This window comes from Desmodus rotundus, chromosome 4 (genome assembly GCF_022682495.2).
Source record: "Desmodus rotundus isolate HL8 chromosome 4, HLdesRot8A.1, whole genome shotgun sequence".
NCBI classification, from domain to species: Eukaryota; Metazoa; Chordata; class Mammalia; order Chiroptera; family Phyllostomidae; genus Desmodus; species Desmodus rotundus.
The window spans coordinates 19,530,604-19,547,357 of NC_071390.1; the positions used below are offsets into that span (position 1 = coordinate 19,530,604).

General features: G+C 44.8%; 1 protein-coding gene across 6 annotated transcripts in view; it reads left to right on the forward strand.

The window, feature by feature from the left end:
• Positions 1 to 6,891: 6,891 nt before the first annotated feature.
• The window catches only part of STN1 (STN1 subunit of CST complex), a 41,852-nt gene continuing 31,989 nt past the window's right edge, over positions 6,892 to 16,754 (forward strand). Inside the window, exons 1-3 of one of the 6 annotated variants that reach the window (XM_045191470.3) lie at positions 6,892 to 7,172; positions 7,526 to 7,719; positions 15,711 to 15,806. In XM_045191470.3, coding sequence (XP_045047405.2) covers positions 7,587 to 7,719; positions 15,711 to 15,806 — 229 coding nt within the window. In that variant the 5' untranslated portion in view covers positions 6,892 to 7,172; positions 7,526 to 7,586. Of the gene's footprint in view, positions 7,231 to 7,254; positions 7,402 to 7,525; positions 7,720 to 15,710; positions 15,807 to 16,754 lie in introns of those variants that run through there. The other 5 variants (XM_024555658.3, XM_045191469.3, XM_045191468.2 and 2 more) reach the window with 5 other exon arrangements.

Here is a 16,754-nt window from a genome sequence, read left to right on the forward strand (position 1 = left end):
GTTTATTCTCCAGGTGGTGTGCTCACCGGCAGCTGGTAGTCTCTGGGGAAGCCATTGTGTTACCAGCTCTGCCCATGTAAGGACATCTGTCGTAGCAACAACGCCCTGGGGTTTTCTCAGAAATGTGAATGGGCATCTCAGACTTGAGGTGAAGACCCAAAGTATAATTGTTTCTGCTCAGCTCATTGTGGGCATGAGTCCAGTTCAAAATAGTCCACCTGTCTCATAACCTGCCCAGTGCTCACAGGAACCTCTCCTTGGGTTTGTGTCTTAAATGACCGGGTGTAATGTGCACAGATGACTGTCACATAAGTCTACACAGCACAAACCACACACCGTCCTCAGCATTGCCCTGAGATACAATGCTTTTTCCTTCCCGTTTTTTTATTGTGGTGCAGTACACATAATACAACATTCTCTATCTTAATCATTTTTAAGTGTACAGTTCAGTGGTATGAAGTACATTCACATTGTTGTACAACCCTCATCATTCTCCAGCTCCTCTAACTCTTTCCATCTTGCAGAACTGAAACTCTGTTCCCATGAAAAAATAACTGCCCATTTTCTTCTCCTCCTCGTCCTTGGCCACAACCATCTACTTTCTTCAGGGTTCAGACTTTTATTTATTTATGTATTTATTTATTTATTTATTTATTTAAAGATTTTATTTACTTTTAGAGAGAAGGGAGGGAAAGAGAAAGAGAGCGAGAGAAATATTGATTGGTTGCCTCCCACACACCCCCAACCAGGGACCTGGCACCCAAACCTGGTATGTGCTCTGATGTGGAATTGAACCAGCAACCCCCTGGTTTGCAGGCCACCACTTAATCCACTGAGCCACACCAGCCAGGGCAGGATACAGAGTGTAAAAATACAGGATGCAAAATTCTTTCTCATGCACTCAATCCAGCTCTTGGGGCACAAATGTTCCTAATGAGGAAGTCATTCTCTGTTCTCCATCTTGAATCCCAGCCCATTACCTCCCGATCTCTTCATCTTTGCAAAGGTCATCAGCCTCATCTCTGTATGCCCTTTGATCAAATCGGATTTGGGCAAGAAGGAAGAGTTAGTTCATTTAAATGTAAGGACCCAGAGGGTATCTCATCCTCATCCATCTCTCTACGCCATTTCTGATTCTTCTCTTTCCATGAACTTCTCCAGAGAATCACACCCTGGTTCACACCACACCTTCTGCTGACTTAGAAATTGTCTTAAAACTCCATGAGGCAGGATAAGCTGCAAGTATCTGCTTTATCCAGCTAGGTAATTTCTGGCCTTGTTCTACAGTTCAGTCCTTCAGCCCTTATTTCTGGATCTGCCACATTATGCCTGAGTCAGTGGACCTACTGTTAACTACAAGCCCTACCATCAGGCACTTCCAGCCATAGCTGATTGAAAAGATCGGCAAAGAGTCTCCCCGAAATGCAAGAACAAAACTGGGAAAAATTGACCAAAACAACCACTTTAGCACTCTGAGAATAGATCAAAGGCACATAATCTAAAAAGCACCTATGCTTGAAAACCCGCTGAACTGCATGCAGGTAAGAACAATGGGAGTCTGTGGCATTCTGGCCTGGGGCTGGTCTCATTCCCCACATCTACCCCCAGTCGCAGCTTGGTCAATAGAGAGGTTTTGTCAGCGCAGGGCAGGGCATGAGCACCGACAGTACCTCTGCTGCAGTCCAAGGGACTCATTCAGTTTGGAGCACTTACTCCTACAGGGAGAAATAACTAGCGTCAGAGATGATAATTATATGGGCTAATATGAAAGACTATGCTTGTCTTTTTCTCATTTCTTACCTTCTTTAAAAGACATATGACTTTATAAATAAATAATTATAACATCATCCTACTGGGTTTATATCATATATAGATGTAATATATATGACAATAAAAGCACAAAGAAGGGTGAAGGGAATAGGGGTATATTGAAGCAAAGTTTTTGTGTTTTTCTAGAGTTAAATCAGTGTTTAACTCTAGAAAAATTGTGATAAATTAAGGTGACTATTATAATCCTTAGATTATAAATGTGAAAAAATAACCTCCCCCCCCAAATTTAACAGAGTAGTTTAAATGTTACCCTGAAAATATTTAACATAAAAGAAGGCAAGATGTGGGTTGTGACCAGGCCACAGAAACCTGGCATTAAACGTTAAGAAACTCGAACTTTATTTTGCACATTACATAAATTCATTGAAAGGTTTTAGATAAGGGAGTAATATTGTCTACTTTGCATTGTGTAAGGATCATCCTGGCTGCAGAATGGACTGTGAGTTGAAGAAAGGCCAGTCTAGAGGCAGAGGACTTGTTGGAAGTCGTGGGAGTAATCCAGGCAATAAAGGATGAGAGACTATGCCAACAGGAGGAGTCTTTCTAGATTAAGAAAACATATTAAAGGAGCAGAATTGACAAGTCTTTGTGACTAATTGCGTCTAAGGGTGAAAGAGAGGGAAGTGTCCACGAAACCGTCCAGCTTTCTGACTTAGACAACTGGTGGGTGGTGGTAGCTTTCATTTAACAGGAAAGTGAGAGGCAGAACTGTGGGGCGGCGGGGCGGGGGGGTGATTTAGTTTGAGGTACCCAGGACTGTCCAGTTGGAAATTCAGATGTGGAGCTTGAGACAGTTCCGGGTTAAATGTGAACAGGTGAAAGTCACTGGAATATTGGTTCAGCTGAAGCCATAGGTTTGAATGAGGCTACTCGGAGAGAGTATATGGGTGAGAAGGAAGTGGGCGTGAGATTGAACCTTGGGGAGCATCCATATGTAAGAGATAAATAGAAGAAGAGGACACAGAGAAGGAAAAAACAGAGAAGTAGAAGGGAAGGTGAAGAGGATATCAGGAAGCTGAAGAGGAGTAGAGAGAGAATATGATCAGATCAACATCAAATGCTAGATAATCAGAAATAAAGACGAAGAATGATAAGGAAAGTGCCCAGTGTATAGGAGAATTTGACTGTAATTGTTAACCTTAGGAGAGAAGTTTCAGTGGAGTGGTGGACTGGGGTGGAGTTAGTTGAAAGTTAAGGTGAGCCAAATTATGGGAATTTGAATTAGAGACAAAGGAAGTGTGGATAGGGAAGGCAGATGATTCTTCCAAGAGCTTTAAACAGAGAGCAAGAGCGTGAGAGCGCAATGGTTAGGGCTGAGATGTTTAGAGAGGCTGTTTTCTTAAAGTTCGCTGAAACTTAAATAGAGGGGACAGCATGCTTATGTGCCAAGGGGAAGCTGGAGAGGGTGACATCACAGGCAATTGAGCAAGACTGCTGAGGAGGCCAGAGGAGAGGGGATACAGGCAATGGCCACTGCAATAGGCCCAGCAACAGGGGTGTCCAACTTTTGGGCATCTCTGGGCCACACTGGAAGAAGAAGAGTTGTCTTGCACCACACATTAAATACACAAACACTAACGAAAACTGATGAACAAAATAAAGGTTTTAAGTAAATTTACAGTTTTGTGTTGGGCCGCATTCATAGCCCTCCTGGGCTGCATGTGGCCTGTGGGCCGCAGGTTGGACACCCTTTGGTGAATATCCCTAAGACAATTTTTAAAATAGATTCTGTAAATTGGGTAGAGAAGACTTACAAATTTTTGTATTCCCTACTACAGTATGTTAGATGTGTAGGTATGCCTGCAATTTTTTTAATTCATTAAATCATTCCTGCAATCAACAATCAAGGATGCTCTATTGCTCACAGGGAATAGAAGTAGAAACTAGCTTCCAAACCTAGCTAAAACCCTGGTCTCCAGCTGTTTCCACAGCAGTGCCCTCCAGCCAGCTGCTATGTTGGCTTGCCCACAAACGTGCCTTGCTCATCCTGCTATGTTTGCCCTACTCCCACTCCATCGCAAAGTTATCCCCCTCTTTATGCACAGGGAGACTGAGAATACAATCCCAACCTATCACGGCCTAAGAGGTCCTGTGCAATCTGCCTTCAGCTATCTCTCCAATTGCTTACAAACTGCTTTCCCCTATGCTCTCTTCTGTTCCTAGAACTGGGAAATACTTCCCTGCCTCCCAGACATTCACCCTTATCTGACTGCTTTCTGGAATGCTTTTGCCTTAGCATTTTTTGCATGTGGCTGGCTCCTTCTCATCCTTCAGGTCTTAGCCTGAATATCTCTTTACTTGATTCATTTAAAATAGATCTATATAAAATAAACCCCACACTCCATCATTTACTATCTTGGTGATTGTAAATAATGCTGCAATGAACCTAGGGGTGCTTATGTTTTTCAAATTAGTGTTTTGGATTCCTTTGGATGAATTCCCAGAAGTAGAATTGCTGAGTCATAAGGCAGTTCCATTTTTAATTTTTTGAGGTATCTCCAAACTGCCTTCCACCGTGGTTGCACCAATCTGCATTTCAACCAACAGTGCAAATGGGTTCCCCTTTCTCCACATCCTTGCCAGCACTAGTTTGCTGATTTATTGATGATAGCAATTCTGCTGGTGTTAGGTGATATCTCATTGTGGTTTTAATTTGCATTGCTCTGATGATTAGTGACATTGAGCATCTTTTCATATGTCCTTTTTGGAGAAGTGTCTATTCAGGTCCTTTGTCCATTTTTAAATTGGATTGTTTGGTTTCTTTGGTTTTGAGTTTTATAAGTTCTTTATAAATTTAGGCTATTAACACCTTATCAGATGTATCGGCAAATATTTTCTCTCATTCTTTGGGTTGTCTTTTTGTTTTGGCGATGGTTTCCTTTGCTGTGCAAAAACTTTTTAGTTCGAGGTAGTCCCATTTGTTTACTTTTTCTTTTGTTTCCCTTGCCTGAGGAGGTATATCAGATAAAACACTGCTACGAGCAATGTCTGAGATTTTACTGCCTATGTTTTGTTCTAGGATTTTTATGGTTTCGGGTCTAACATTAAGTCTTGAATCCATTTTGAATTTATTCTTGCATGTGGCAAAAGAAGGTGGTCTAGTTTCATTTTTCTGCACATACCTGTCCAATTTTCCCAACACCATTGTATGTGCTTGCTTCCTCTGTCAAATACTGACTATAAAGGTGTGGGTTTATTTCTGGGCTCTCTATTCTGTACCATTGGTCTGTGTGTCTGTTTTTATGTCAGTACCATGCTGTTTTGATTATTATGGCCTTGTATATAATTTGATACCAGGTAGTGTGATTCTTCCAACTTTGTTCTTCTTTCTCAGGATCGCTGTTGCTATTTGAGGCCTTTTGTGGTTTCACATAAATTTTCGAAATATTTATTCTAGTTCTGTGAAAGACTGCTTTGTAGGTTTGTGAAATTCCAAGCCGAAGAGCCCTCCAGTGTTTATGGTTTCAGGACTCACTCTGCCCACCTGTAGGCAGTGTTTTGGGGGAACCTGGAATCTATCCTGACAGAGATGTCAAGGGAGAAATTCCAAACTCTTCTAGATGCTTCTGCAGTCTGGAAATTCTGCTTCACATCTGACCTTAGGTTTCAGCTGTAACTGACTCCATGTTTTAAGCTCCAATCAAAAGAAGCATCCCTAGACTCCAAGAAGCCCTGCCTTCCTTGTAAAAGATGACTTCAAGGGTAGTCTGTTCTGCTCACCACCACCTCCTTCCTTCCTCGTAGCGTGCGGCCCTCCCCAAGGCTGGCAGTAAGCATAGAGTCCTCAAGGGCCCTTGTTTCTAGCATTCTGCTCCTAAAAGCCACGGGAGTCATTCCTGAAATCTTCTCAGGCTCTGAGTACACCCAGTAGTGATTTTCTTCCTGGGTTCCACCCTGGAGAAGATGTGTGCGGCCAGGAAAATGTCACCCGACCTGTCTCTGCCTATTTGACAGGTCAGCTGGAAGCGCTGTTCTACTGGGTGTCCTCCTGGGTGTTGTTGCTCCAAGAGAGCCTCCCCTACTAGGATGGGTGTCTGCTCTTCATTAAATCTCCAACTCCACAGACCCAGCTGTTCATTGCAGTAGAATCTGGGAAATGTTGTACTTCACAAGGACTCCATTTTTTAGCTTCCTCAGTGGCCAGGGAGGTAATTAAATGCCATCATTCTAATGACACACATTTTCCGTTCCAGCTGCTTGAAGTTCCTTCTCTGCTAAATGGTTTAGCATTTAACTCTTTGGCCAGCACCTACCACCCCTGAGAGTATGAACTGTACTCCTGCCGTTTTAGAGTCCCTAAAAATTAGGAAGGACTCTTGCCATCTCAAGTAATGTCATGATGTAGCTTGCTTATTTATTTATTTATTTATTTATTTATGCGAGTGGAACGGGGCTGTCATTACTCATTTTAAATTAGGACTCCTGGGAACAAGCACCATCAAGGTGGCTATAATCCACCAAAATGTCAGCTTTTCAAAATTCTTTAATGTATAACATTCCAGAATGTAGACAGTAAGAGGAGAACCTCACATTTGCACAAGGGCTCAAATTTAGATACTGATTTTTATCTCCAAGTGAGACTGTAGAGTCCCAACGTGTGTGTTAGACCACTTACCCAGTGTAAATAAACACTTAAAATATGCCACAGTGCAATCCTGCTCTTGGTATTGTTTCATTTACTTCCTCACTTAATATACCAGGAACACCCCTGCACGCTGCCCCCCCCAAAGCTGTCTGAACCCCACTCCCAACTCTTGGAAATCTTGGGTTAGGGTCTCATCACCTGCCGGGGGTAAAAAGGGTACTGAAAAGGTGACTTGGAGCGCGGGGTTTAGCCAGCAGAAATTTCAAAGCCACCTCCCAAGGTCTTAGAGATTTGGGCTCTGTGGTCCTAAAGAGGCCCGCAGCGTCCGGGCCCGGAGGAGGGACCAGAGCTTTGCCGGAGCCCAACGAGTGCAGCGCAAACCGCAGCTACCTAGAAGAGAGCTTGGGGCGGAGCCGCCGGGAGCACAAACTGGGGCGTGGCCGCGGGATGGATGGGCGTGGCCGCGGACGGCGGGGAGGAAAGGCCTGGGTGGAGAAACGCTCCTTGATCCCGCGCTGGGGGCAGTGTCCGCCCCCGCCGGAACTTCAGAGGCGACTTGCCTCCCAGGGCCGGAAGGGCGGCGCCTGCGCGCTCGAGGGACCAGAGGGCCGGTGAGGCGGGCGCCCTCGGGGGCGGGAGTAGGGTGGTTGGCTACCAGCAGGTCTGTGTTTCGTTTCCGCTTTCCGCTTTTCTTCCGGCAAGCCAGAGCGGGCCGGAGCGGGCCGATGGATGGATACACCCACTGTGCCCAACTCGAGTACGGCCACAGGGGCGCCAATTCCTTTCTGGACCCCGCCCATTAAAGCGGTTTCAGGGTACACCTCTGTGGACCTGTCTCCCCAAAGTGAAAAGTTGGTGTTTAACTCGTGGGGAAGGAGACGCACTTCCGTGGCGCAGAGGAGATTCCAGGGGGGAGAGCCATAAGGAGCTCATGGGCCCTCCCACGGGGAACAACAGTTAACCCTAGGCCGTGGGCAGCTTGACAGGTCCTGGATCCCTGGGTTTTACCCCAGGCAGTGCTGTGGATGCCCGATCGGGAACTGCTTCGGGGCCATGCCAATTTCACCCACTTTAACTGCCTCTCATCCTAACTTTATGTCTCCTATCTAGATTCTTGGCTCAGTGATGAGAGACTTTCGGGGCTGGCTGGAAGCCACAGCCCAGTTTACCGATGCAGTCTGAATCCGGCGGGTGTGAAGAGGAGACCCCTTCCCTCTGGTGGGGTTTGGATCCTGTGTTTCTAGCCTTTGCAAAACTCTACATCAGGGATATCCTGGACTTGAAGGAGTCCCGCCAGGTGCCAGGTATGTGGCTGGTCCCCTGGTGGATGCCCTGTTTTGCATCCGTACCCCACTCTCCCCGAAAGCTGCAGAAAGCTGGGGCTTAGGGCTTTCAGGAAAGCCTTCCCTCCTGCAGACGTTGAAAATGACCTAGCCCTCTCAAAATAGATAACTCGTAAAGGGACAAAACAACACTGAAAAAATTCAAAACATTCGAAATTTTATTAGTATTGATTTCTGAACACAGTGGTAACTAAAACTCAAGTATAGGTCAAACAAACAAAAATTACGAGAAAATTATACATTATGCTTCCTTTTTTAAGTTGTTTCATTGTTGTTCAAGTGCAGTTATCTGCATTTAACGCCCACCGTGTTTTCTACTTTCTTTATGGTGGTGCTGATCTTTCTTTTATTTTACTTCAACTTACTTTTTGTTTTGTTACTTCTTTTTCTAATGTATTTGGAAATTCAAATGATTTTATTGAAAAAATTTCTGCTCTTTAGTTAGAAGTGTATAGTTATACTTTCCTCTTATAAGAGTTTCTGATAAATGTAGGTTTTCTAAGAAAAAGAGAGAGAAAGAAAATGACCTACCCCTGACCCTCAAATGAGATTATTTCTTTGCAAGTTAAAAAAGTCTAAATCTTTTTTAAAATAGGTGTTTGGGGGAGTCACCTTTGAACTGATGAATGTTTTTTACAGGGTTTGAAGTCTTTAATATTTAAAAATACTCTGTAGTTTTTCCTGGCCCCGCTCTTGGTGGAAAGGTCTCTGGACCAGGCATCCCAAGGCTTTGCTCCCTTTCCTAACTGTGCCACTTAACCTGGCCTGGATGTGACTCACCTGTAAAGCTTCTTTGTAAAAATGGGGATTAACCTGAATTCCTTGTGCGTTTTCTTTTTGTTGTGTTTTGAATTCATGTCAAATTTTGAATTCATATCAAAATAACATAAACATCATCTGCCTTGTTCCCATATGTAACCCCATCGTTTAGAACAGTATCTGGCATGTAGTGGGCCCTCAAGAAACAGTTACTGGAGCAACAAAGCATTCTTAAGTGTAAATTTCAAGAAATCACTTTTTTTAAATTGGAGTGGGGGTCAATAAAGATAGGCTCTCCATGCCTAAAAATGTAACATATACTGTGGGGTAGATTTAAATAATTCACATAGCAGTGTATGGATCTTCACACGTTTACTGTGCTACATGAGAAGTTTGGTTCAACTCTCTCTGCTATTTTGAATGAAGAGCAAGCTGTGAGTCAGAAGTAGTCAAGAATCTCAAGTATGCACAGTTTTAATGAGGCGGTGTTTTGAGTGTGTTTCCAGTTTAGTGTACAAATGTATTTGGATTACCTATTCTGAAGCCTTTTTTACAGATTTTTCACCACACCTTTATTTCCTAATTGTTGGAAATGTTCTGGTTTTTCCTTGGAAGGCAGCCATCCTCCCCCACATTTGTCCATTTTCCAGAACAGTCTGGTATTCTAAATAGCTCATCTCCTCAGGAAGAAATTAATTCACACCACATGCCAGCCTTGCTTCAAGGTCTTCTGTAGGTGCTTAAGGAATTATTGTCACCGGAAAGGGACTGGCCTGGAGCAGGTCTGCCTCTGGCAGGCATATAGTGTGTGGGTTCTTTATTTGTGCGGGAAAGCTTGTACAATACTAGTCCAGGTGATTTTGATAGGACGTTCATTAAAGCTGGGGATAATGAAACAAAGGAAGGTCTAGGATAGGAGAAGCAACAGGAGACCTCAGCAGGGCTGCTTTGGTTCTCTAGGAAGGTTATAGGAAAGAAGCTAGCGAAGGCAGGGCTGCTGTTAGCTCACTGAAAAGTCAGAATAAAGGGGAAAGGGGGCCTTAGAGACTGGTTCAGGGGGTAAGCCCGGATGAGCTGCCGCTGCCCACTGTTTCCCTTGTTGCAAGTCCAGTGGGGAGGGACCCTTAGAGTTTAGACAGAAGTTCACACCAAAGAACGGAAAAGCATGGGCGTGCTCCAGAAGGAGCCCCTCACCGGGTCTTTTGTCTTCAGACTTTTTATCTCTTCTTTGCAGGTGGGAATCTTAGGGGAGGTCTCTGGGGAGGGTTCAGCAGAGCATTCATCAGCTTTTCAGGTGTGTGCGTGTGTGTTAAGGTTTTATTTATTTATTTTTAGAGAGAGGGGAAGGGAAGGAGAAAGAGGGAGCGATACATCAATGTTTGGTTGCCTCTTGCATGCCCCCTACTGGGGACCTGGCCTGTGACCCAGGCATGTGCCCTGACTGGGAATTGAACCGTGACCCTTTGGTTCATAGGCTGGCACTCAATCCACCAAGCCACACCAGCCAGGGCTCCAGGTGTGTTTTTTAATATGTTAATGGACCAAAATAAATGCATAGAGGAACCATTTGCTGGTCTGCTTTGCCTCTATCTTGGATTTATTTGGCCCTAATTGGGGTGTTTGTTATTCTTTTGATTTCATTTGTCCTTGGGTTTGGCCGGCATTAGTGGCACTAATTGGGTTTCTGTTACCTGTCTCCCCAACCAGGCGATTTAAGCTGTTTACTCTGGTTAGGGAGGAGAGGTATAAACCATTTGCTCTCAAATGCCCTTGGTTAGGGAAGATAAGCTCTTTCCGTTTACTAACTGGCTGTAAATTGCTGGACTCCTTTGGCCCTATTTATCTAACCACCTGACTCAGTTTCCCTTTTCCCACTTGTCAAAAATTCTCCTAGTGACTAACTGTCCTGCCTCAGTATCAGGGCATGATGAGCTTAACTCTTCCTGTGGGTGAAGAACTTTATGATGGATTAACCACAAAGCAAGGAAAACTGGTCCCAGTGATCTTTGCTGTATGTGGTTTTTAAAATGAAACCTCATAATTGAAGCCAACGTCAACCTTAATTTCACATAGTGATCTTTAGATTAAACTGTAGAAAATGCCATGTCTAGGTTTTTATTTTTGTCATTCTGGTTTGGTTTGTCATTAAGAAAAAACTCCTATTTTGATTGCATAGAATTTAGAAATGTTTAAACAGCAAAGAATATCTTGAACAAAATAAAAGTTAACCAAAGAATCCATCAAACAAGAAACGAATGTACAAGAAAGCATTTGGTTGGCCTTTGTCCCTGGTTCTCGGGAGATCTTTGGATTTCTGGAATGATAGGCCTGTCTTCGTAATCAGGGTGGTCCCTTGAACCACACCAGAGTTTGTGTTAACGAGTGCCTCCTACTGGGGCCCCAGGATGGGGGTTGTTGGTGCCTGAAAGACCAACCATGTGATTAGAGAGAGGGTTGAGTTTTGAGCCACTGAGACTTCAGCCTGACTCCTTGGGACGGGGCTGGGGGGGGGGGGGGACTAGAGATGGAGTTGTCCTGTGACCAGTGTGACTCGGTCAATCATGCCTATGGAATGAAACCCAAGAAAGCCCTGGACACTGAGGCCTGAATGAGCTTTCCTGGGCGGTAATCTTACATCCGTGTGCTCTGAGGACATGGAAGCTTTGTGCCTGGGCTCTGCCAGGCCTTGTCCTATGCATCTCTTCATCTGGCTAGTCTTGATTTGTACCCTTTATTAAAATCATAGTTGTGAGCATAGCACCTTCCCGAGTTCTGTGTGCCATTCTAACAAATTATCAAACCAGTTGGAGTCGTGGAAATTCCTGAATTTGTAGCCAGTTGGTCAGAAGTGTGGGTGGCCTGAAGACCCCCCAAGTTTGGGGCTGGTGACTAAAGTGAAATCAGTCTTATGGGAGACTGTGCCCTTACACTGTGAAATTTGACCTTGTCCTGGATAGCATCAGAATTGCTTTGCAAAATGTCCACTCCCCTAAAGTGACGTGTGAATTTAGGGTTAAACTAATACAAATATTGTGAAGTTTGACTGTGGTGGTGGTGGTGTTTGGGTTTGGGGCGTTGCGTTTTGTTTTGTCTTTTTGTCCATAGCTCATAGCATGCAGAAGTAGTCTGTTATTCCAAAGCCTCTGTCTGTGTCAAGAAATGTCCAAACCTGTAAGAATATTTATGAGTTTATTTGAGCCAAACTAATGACATTGCCAGGAAGCAAAATCTCAATGAGCTGAGAAAATGCTCCAGGATAATGACAATGTAGCGCCATATTCTACACATTAGAATCAGAGGAGAAGAGTTAAGGGAGTTAGGTAAAATCCCTTGGTGATAGATTTGGGAGGCGGGAGAAAGCAAAGCGGTGGGGTGGGGGGAGACCTCTGGGATGGGGTAAAAGGTAAACTGATAGACACAGGTTGGTATAAGATAGTTAACAGTTAACAATTAACATGAAAACAATAGTGAGGGGATTAGTGGTCTCCAGGAAAGAGGAAATTTTACATTTCAAAGGTATGTTGTAGATGCAAAAAGATAACAGACAGGCTTAGTTAAGGTAAAGATTGACCTTTGTTAGGGAAAAATACTGGCCTAGGACGTGACTACCCACCAGGAACTGCTTTTAGTTAATAAGTTTTAATTTCAGACCATCCTTTGTGGTTACTTGAGGTCTCTTGAGTTTGTAAGTCTGCCACACAGGCCTCCCCGAGCCTGTCTTGTTTAGTATGTGGCCCTTTTCTCTCTCCCACAGGATAAATATTGAATCACTTATTTAAATCAAAATACAATACTTATATTGTCTAATTCTAGAGGGTTCAATGAAGTAGAAATATGTATTTATAAGGATTATATTAAATGAATATATACACCTGTATTTTAAAAGTATTTTCTTAGGCATTTTAACACTATCAAACTTCAATTAAAGCAGCTGTAGCACCAGTTAATTAACAGCAGTTAGACTGAAAAAACGTAAGTTGAAAGCACTTTAAGAGAGGAAACGGGCAAACGGTTTGCTGTGATTGTGGCCTTTCAGGGGCTGGCGCTATGAAAGCTAAATCAGACCAGCCTCTGAGACTGAGCCGCAACCAGACGGCTGAAGACTCGAAAGGGAATTTTGGAACCCTCCCAGCGTGACCCTCCTGGGGAACCTGGTGACCCAGGGGTCCCCTGATCCATTTGGGGAAAGGCTGCCGCTTCAGCATTAGCCATCTCTTGTGGTTACTTTCTTTTCTTAGCTTGCCAAGCTTCCAACAGAGCTGCCATCCAATTTTCTTGAGCTCTTTTCCCATAGGAGAGAATCTTGTGTGGGTAGAAGGCAGTGGTTCTCTCCAACTCGTTTTTCATGTCTTCAGCCATCTTGTTGCGGTTGTACTTCTGATACGTATAGTTCATGTTTCCATACACTTTGGGACATTTTTTTATTTCTACACAATGTATTTCCTCCTCAGTTGATTTTCTTGGAGTGTTTCTACTCAACCCAACTGTTATTTTCTTCTGAATTTGTTCTCCATTGTTCTGTGATGCTTTTAAGATGGTTTTCTCCCAGTTACTTGGGATTGGGAGGATTTTTTGCATCTTGAGTGACTGTATTTGTCCTTGAGGTTGAGCCATTGTCAGTCCATGAGATGAAAGTTTAGCTCCCTTTTCTGTGTTTTTTCAAGAAAGTCTCTTGTGTCCTTAGGTGAAGACCTGTCCAGATTTTTATCAAGTGTTGCCCGACTCAGAGTTGGTAACATTGGATGACTAGGCTTCAGGTGACTTGGGGACCTTATTGGCTTGTGTCATTGGTCTAATCTTCTCATAGCCTTTTCCATATACTCCCAGCCAGTCATAACGCCTTTTGGCTAGCTCTTTTTACCTTCTTAAAGTACGTCGGCTCTGTCCTGTAACAACCACCATAGACGGCAGCACACACCACGGTGCCTCAGGGAAACCCAGAGAGCCCCGGGCCTGTGGGAAGCTTTCAGACACCACCAGCAGAACATCCACTGTGGCTCCACCACCAACTGGAAAGACATTTTGGGGACAGGCAGTACGCCCCCATAGGTCTGAAGGGCTCCCCAGCTCTGCCTTTGATTGCCAATGCCCGGTGGGCCACATCTAACCACGGAAACCAGTGGAGTGTTTTGTATCTAATACAAACAACTGCCCGAGAAGAACAACAGACCATGAGCTGAGCTGAGCTGGGCTGGGGGAGGGGGAGGCCAGTCAGGTTTTAGAAAGGACTGCTCTCTAACTTTGCTCTGCTCAGTGCACAACTAGAAAGAATTATTACCTGTCCAGTGCATTTGGGAAAGCAGAAAGGGCTGACCCAGCCGGAGAACAAACTGGAGCTCTGGCCACTGAAGCCTCACCTGGCCCTATGGCAGATGGACTTGGAGGGCCAGAGTAGTGCCAGCCATAGCCGATCTCTGCGCAAGAGCATGTCACGGTGCAGCCGGGGCACACTTCACTAGAGGACTCCACGCCCATGTCCCTGGGTGAGGCTCATTTCTCCCGCTTTTAACTTCCCTTCTGCCACACAGAGAAGCGGGAAAGGTTGTCTGCAAAGGGCCTGCAGGGGTCTCCTCCTCTTTCCCTAGTGTTTGGTCAGTGCGGGCAGGCAGTGGCAGGGCTGAGGACCGCACCAAACGTAGTAACTAAGACCTGGGTTTTAATGGGAAGAACTCAGGAGCAGTCAACTGGAACTGCCTTGCTCTTAAAACTTCATGGATTATCTGTGGCGCCAGTCTGTCCTCGGTCAATCCAAGTGCTCCTGGTTGGGGGTGCCTCTCCTTCTGTGCTGACACAGCAGCCCAGGCCCTTTCCCTTGATTGGCCCTGCCATTTCAGCCCATGGTCCCCCAGGTTGCCCTGGGCACATCTCTAGTTTACTAAGTGTCTTTTGAAATAGGCCTGTAGGGGGCCCATCTTTTGTCTAAATTTGCCACCTTTTCTTCAAACCACGTCTCACTCTTCTCTGGCTAACTGGGGCCAGAGCCTCCTTGTCCACCCCCTGCATCTCTGCTGTGAACTACTCATCCCCAGCCCTTTTATCGGCGTGGGAAACCAGAGAGTCGTCTGTGGAGGCCAGGCAGGGGTTTCTGAAGGGCGCTGTGGTTCAGACCCTGGGTCCCCCTTGGATGTGGAGAAGAAAGGTTCTGACCAGGCCTAAGGGTGGGGGAAGGAGACCAAATGCCTGGAGTGATCATTGATTATCTGTTTACAGTTTTGTGGGGTTTTTTTTTTAAAGGAAGTCACCATTTAAAAGTTTATAGCCTCTTTCTGAAAGTAAAGAATTCAGTCATAGTGGAGAGAAAAAAAAAGAGGATTTTAGTCAGGACTCTAGCTTCAGGTGCTAGGAACACAACGCAAGTAGCTTAAGCCAAAAAAATGCAGGTAAGGATGGGGGCAGGGCATAGAATGGAAGCTCTGCAGGAGCCAGGACAGCAGCGGGACCTGGGTTGGCATCAAGGACTCACCACCGCCAGGAGTCCCTCTGTTGGAGTCTAGCCCTGAGTCTAAAGAAGGCCTCCAGGTATTAGTGGGTGGGGAGGGCTCGGCCTCTTGGTCTCTCCTCTAGTAGGAACCTGCCTGCTGGCATCTGTCATCTAGGTTTGGAAATAGAGTTTCAAAATGTTTTGAGTAGTAATGGGTTGGCCCCAAAGTGTGGTGTTCAGTTACCTAATTAGTTTCTCTTAAAAAAAAAAAAAAGCTACTGCTAATTCACAGAAGCGATGACTGGTTTCCTAGAAAAGCACCAGTGAAAGAGCCAAAGAAGCCTCTCTCATGGTTTCCTCTTTTTCCTTCCCCAGCCCCTCAAAATACTGTGCTGTGTTTGGTTCCGTAACAGGATGACTGTTTGCAGGCCCCCTACGAGAGCTCTGCGGGGACAGCTCTGCGGGGACGTACATTTCATTTCCACAAGTGGAAGAAAGAGTAACCAAGGCCAGCAGGCAACCTTGGTGTTCTCTGTTCTGCACTAGTACAAGCTTCTTTGAAGCCAGGCTTTCTCCTTATGGCCCCCAAAGAAAACACATGTGATTTCTTGGCTTGCCACTTGGCAAGGGCGATTCTGAAGCCTGGAATTTCAGCAAGCAGCATGGCACTGATTTTTGACACACCCCATCCCCATGGCCACAGTTAACATGGACCGAAACAGAAAATGTGATCATACCTTATATGGACTTTGTCTTTTTTTTTACATTTCAGGTGTCTTTTTTTACAATGGGCATCCAATAAAGCAGGTCGATATCTTAGGAACCGTTATTGGAGTGACAGAAAGAAACGCTTTCTACAGTTATGGAGGTGAGAACCACCGTGTCTGACAGTGTGTGTGGAAGGGCCCCACTTAGCTTTGAGAAACCCCAGGCTTTCAGAGCAGACCCCGCACACTTGCCTCTATTGAGAGCCCTTTGGAGCCCCCGACATGGACTGTGTAAAATGAGGCAAGGGGTGGGAATGATGCTGATGAATACTGTCAGGTGACGGCTGTGGCAGAGTTCGAAGGTAGAGTTGAAGCGCGGCAGTCTAGGATCATTGCCAGATCAGAGACAGACACCCAAAACCTGAGGGCAGAGCTATGAATGGCAAAGGATGGTAATCTATGTCTGTACTGATACCTTTAAAAAGAAAAGGCTGGATTAATGTTCAAGTAGACTCTTTAAGAAGGCAGGGAGGTCTGAAAAATAATTTATGAGACTTATATCCAGAAAGGTTTTTTAAAAAATGCCTTTTGTTACTCAGAGGGCTAAATACACATTATCCAAAAATTTCACTCCCCTCATCGTGATGGAAACCAAAGGGTTTCTTTGGATGCCAGCGAGTGGTCGGAATATGTTTTTAGTGTCAAGGGTCTTAATTTTTTTCATGGAGTTTCAATGTAAGCACTTCAGTACGTTGCCTTGTGCAGCTCTAAGATCCTTTCTAGTTAAGAAGGCAAGCTAGATATTTTGTGGGAAGCCTGACTCTGAATTCCAACCCTTTGCTGTAATTGACGTCGTCACTTTTTGTTGTGTTGCGTTGGATCTGTGTTCTTGCTCTACTTTGGGAGAGGCAGAGGCAGTTGAACTAGTGACTGAGAGCCTTTCATTGGTAGCCCATGCGTGACTGATAATTTTCCGATACCCTATCACTGCGTTCCTTTGAATATCACTGTATTCATTTTCCTGAGTGTGATTGTCTTGTGCTTCTAAGATAGCATGCGAGATGAACTTTCTTATGCCCTCTGCTTTTCCCAGCATTTTTTTTTAAACT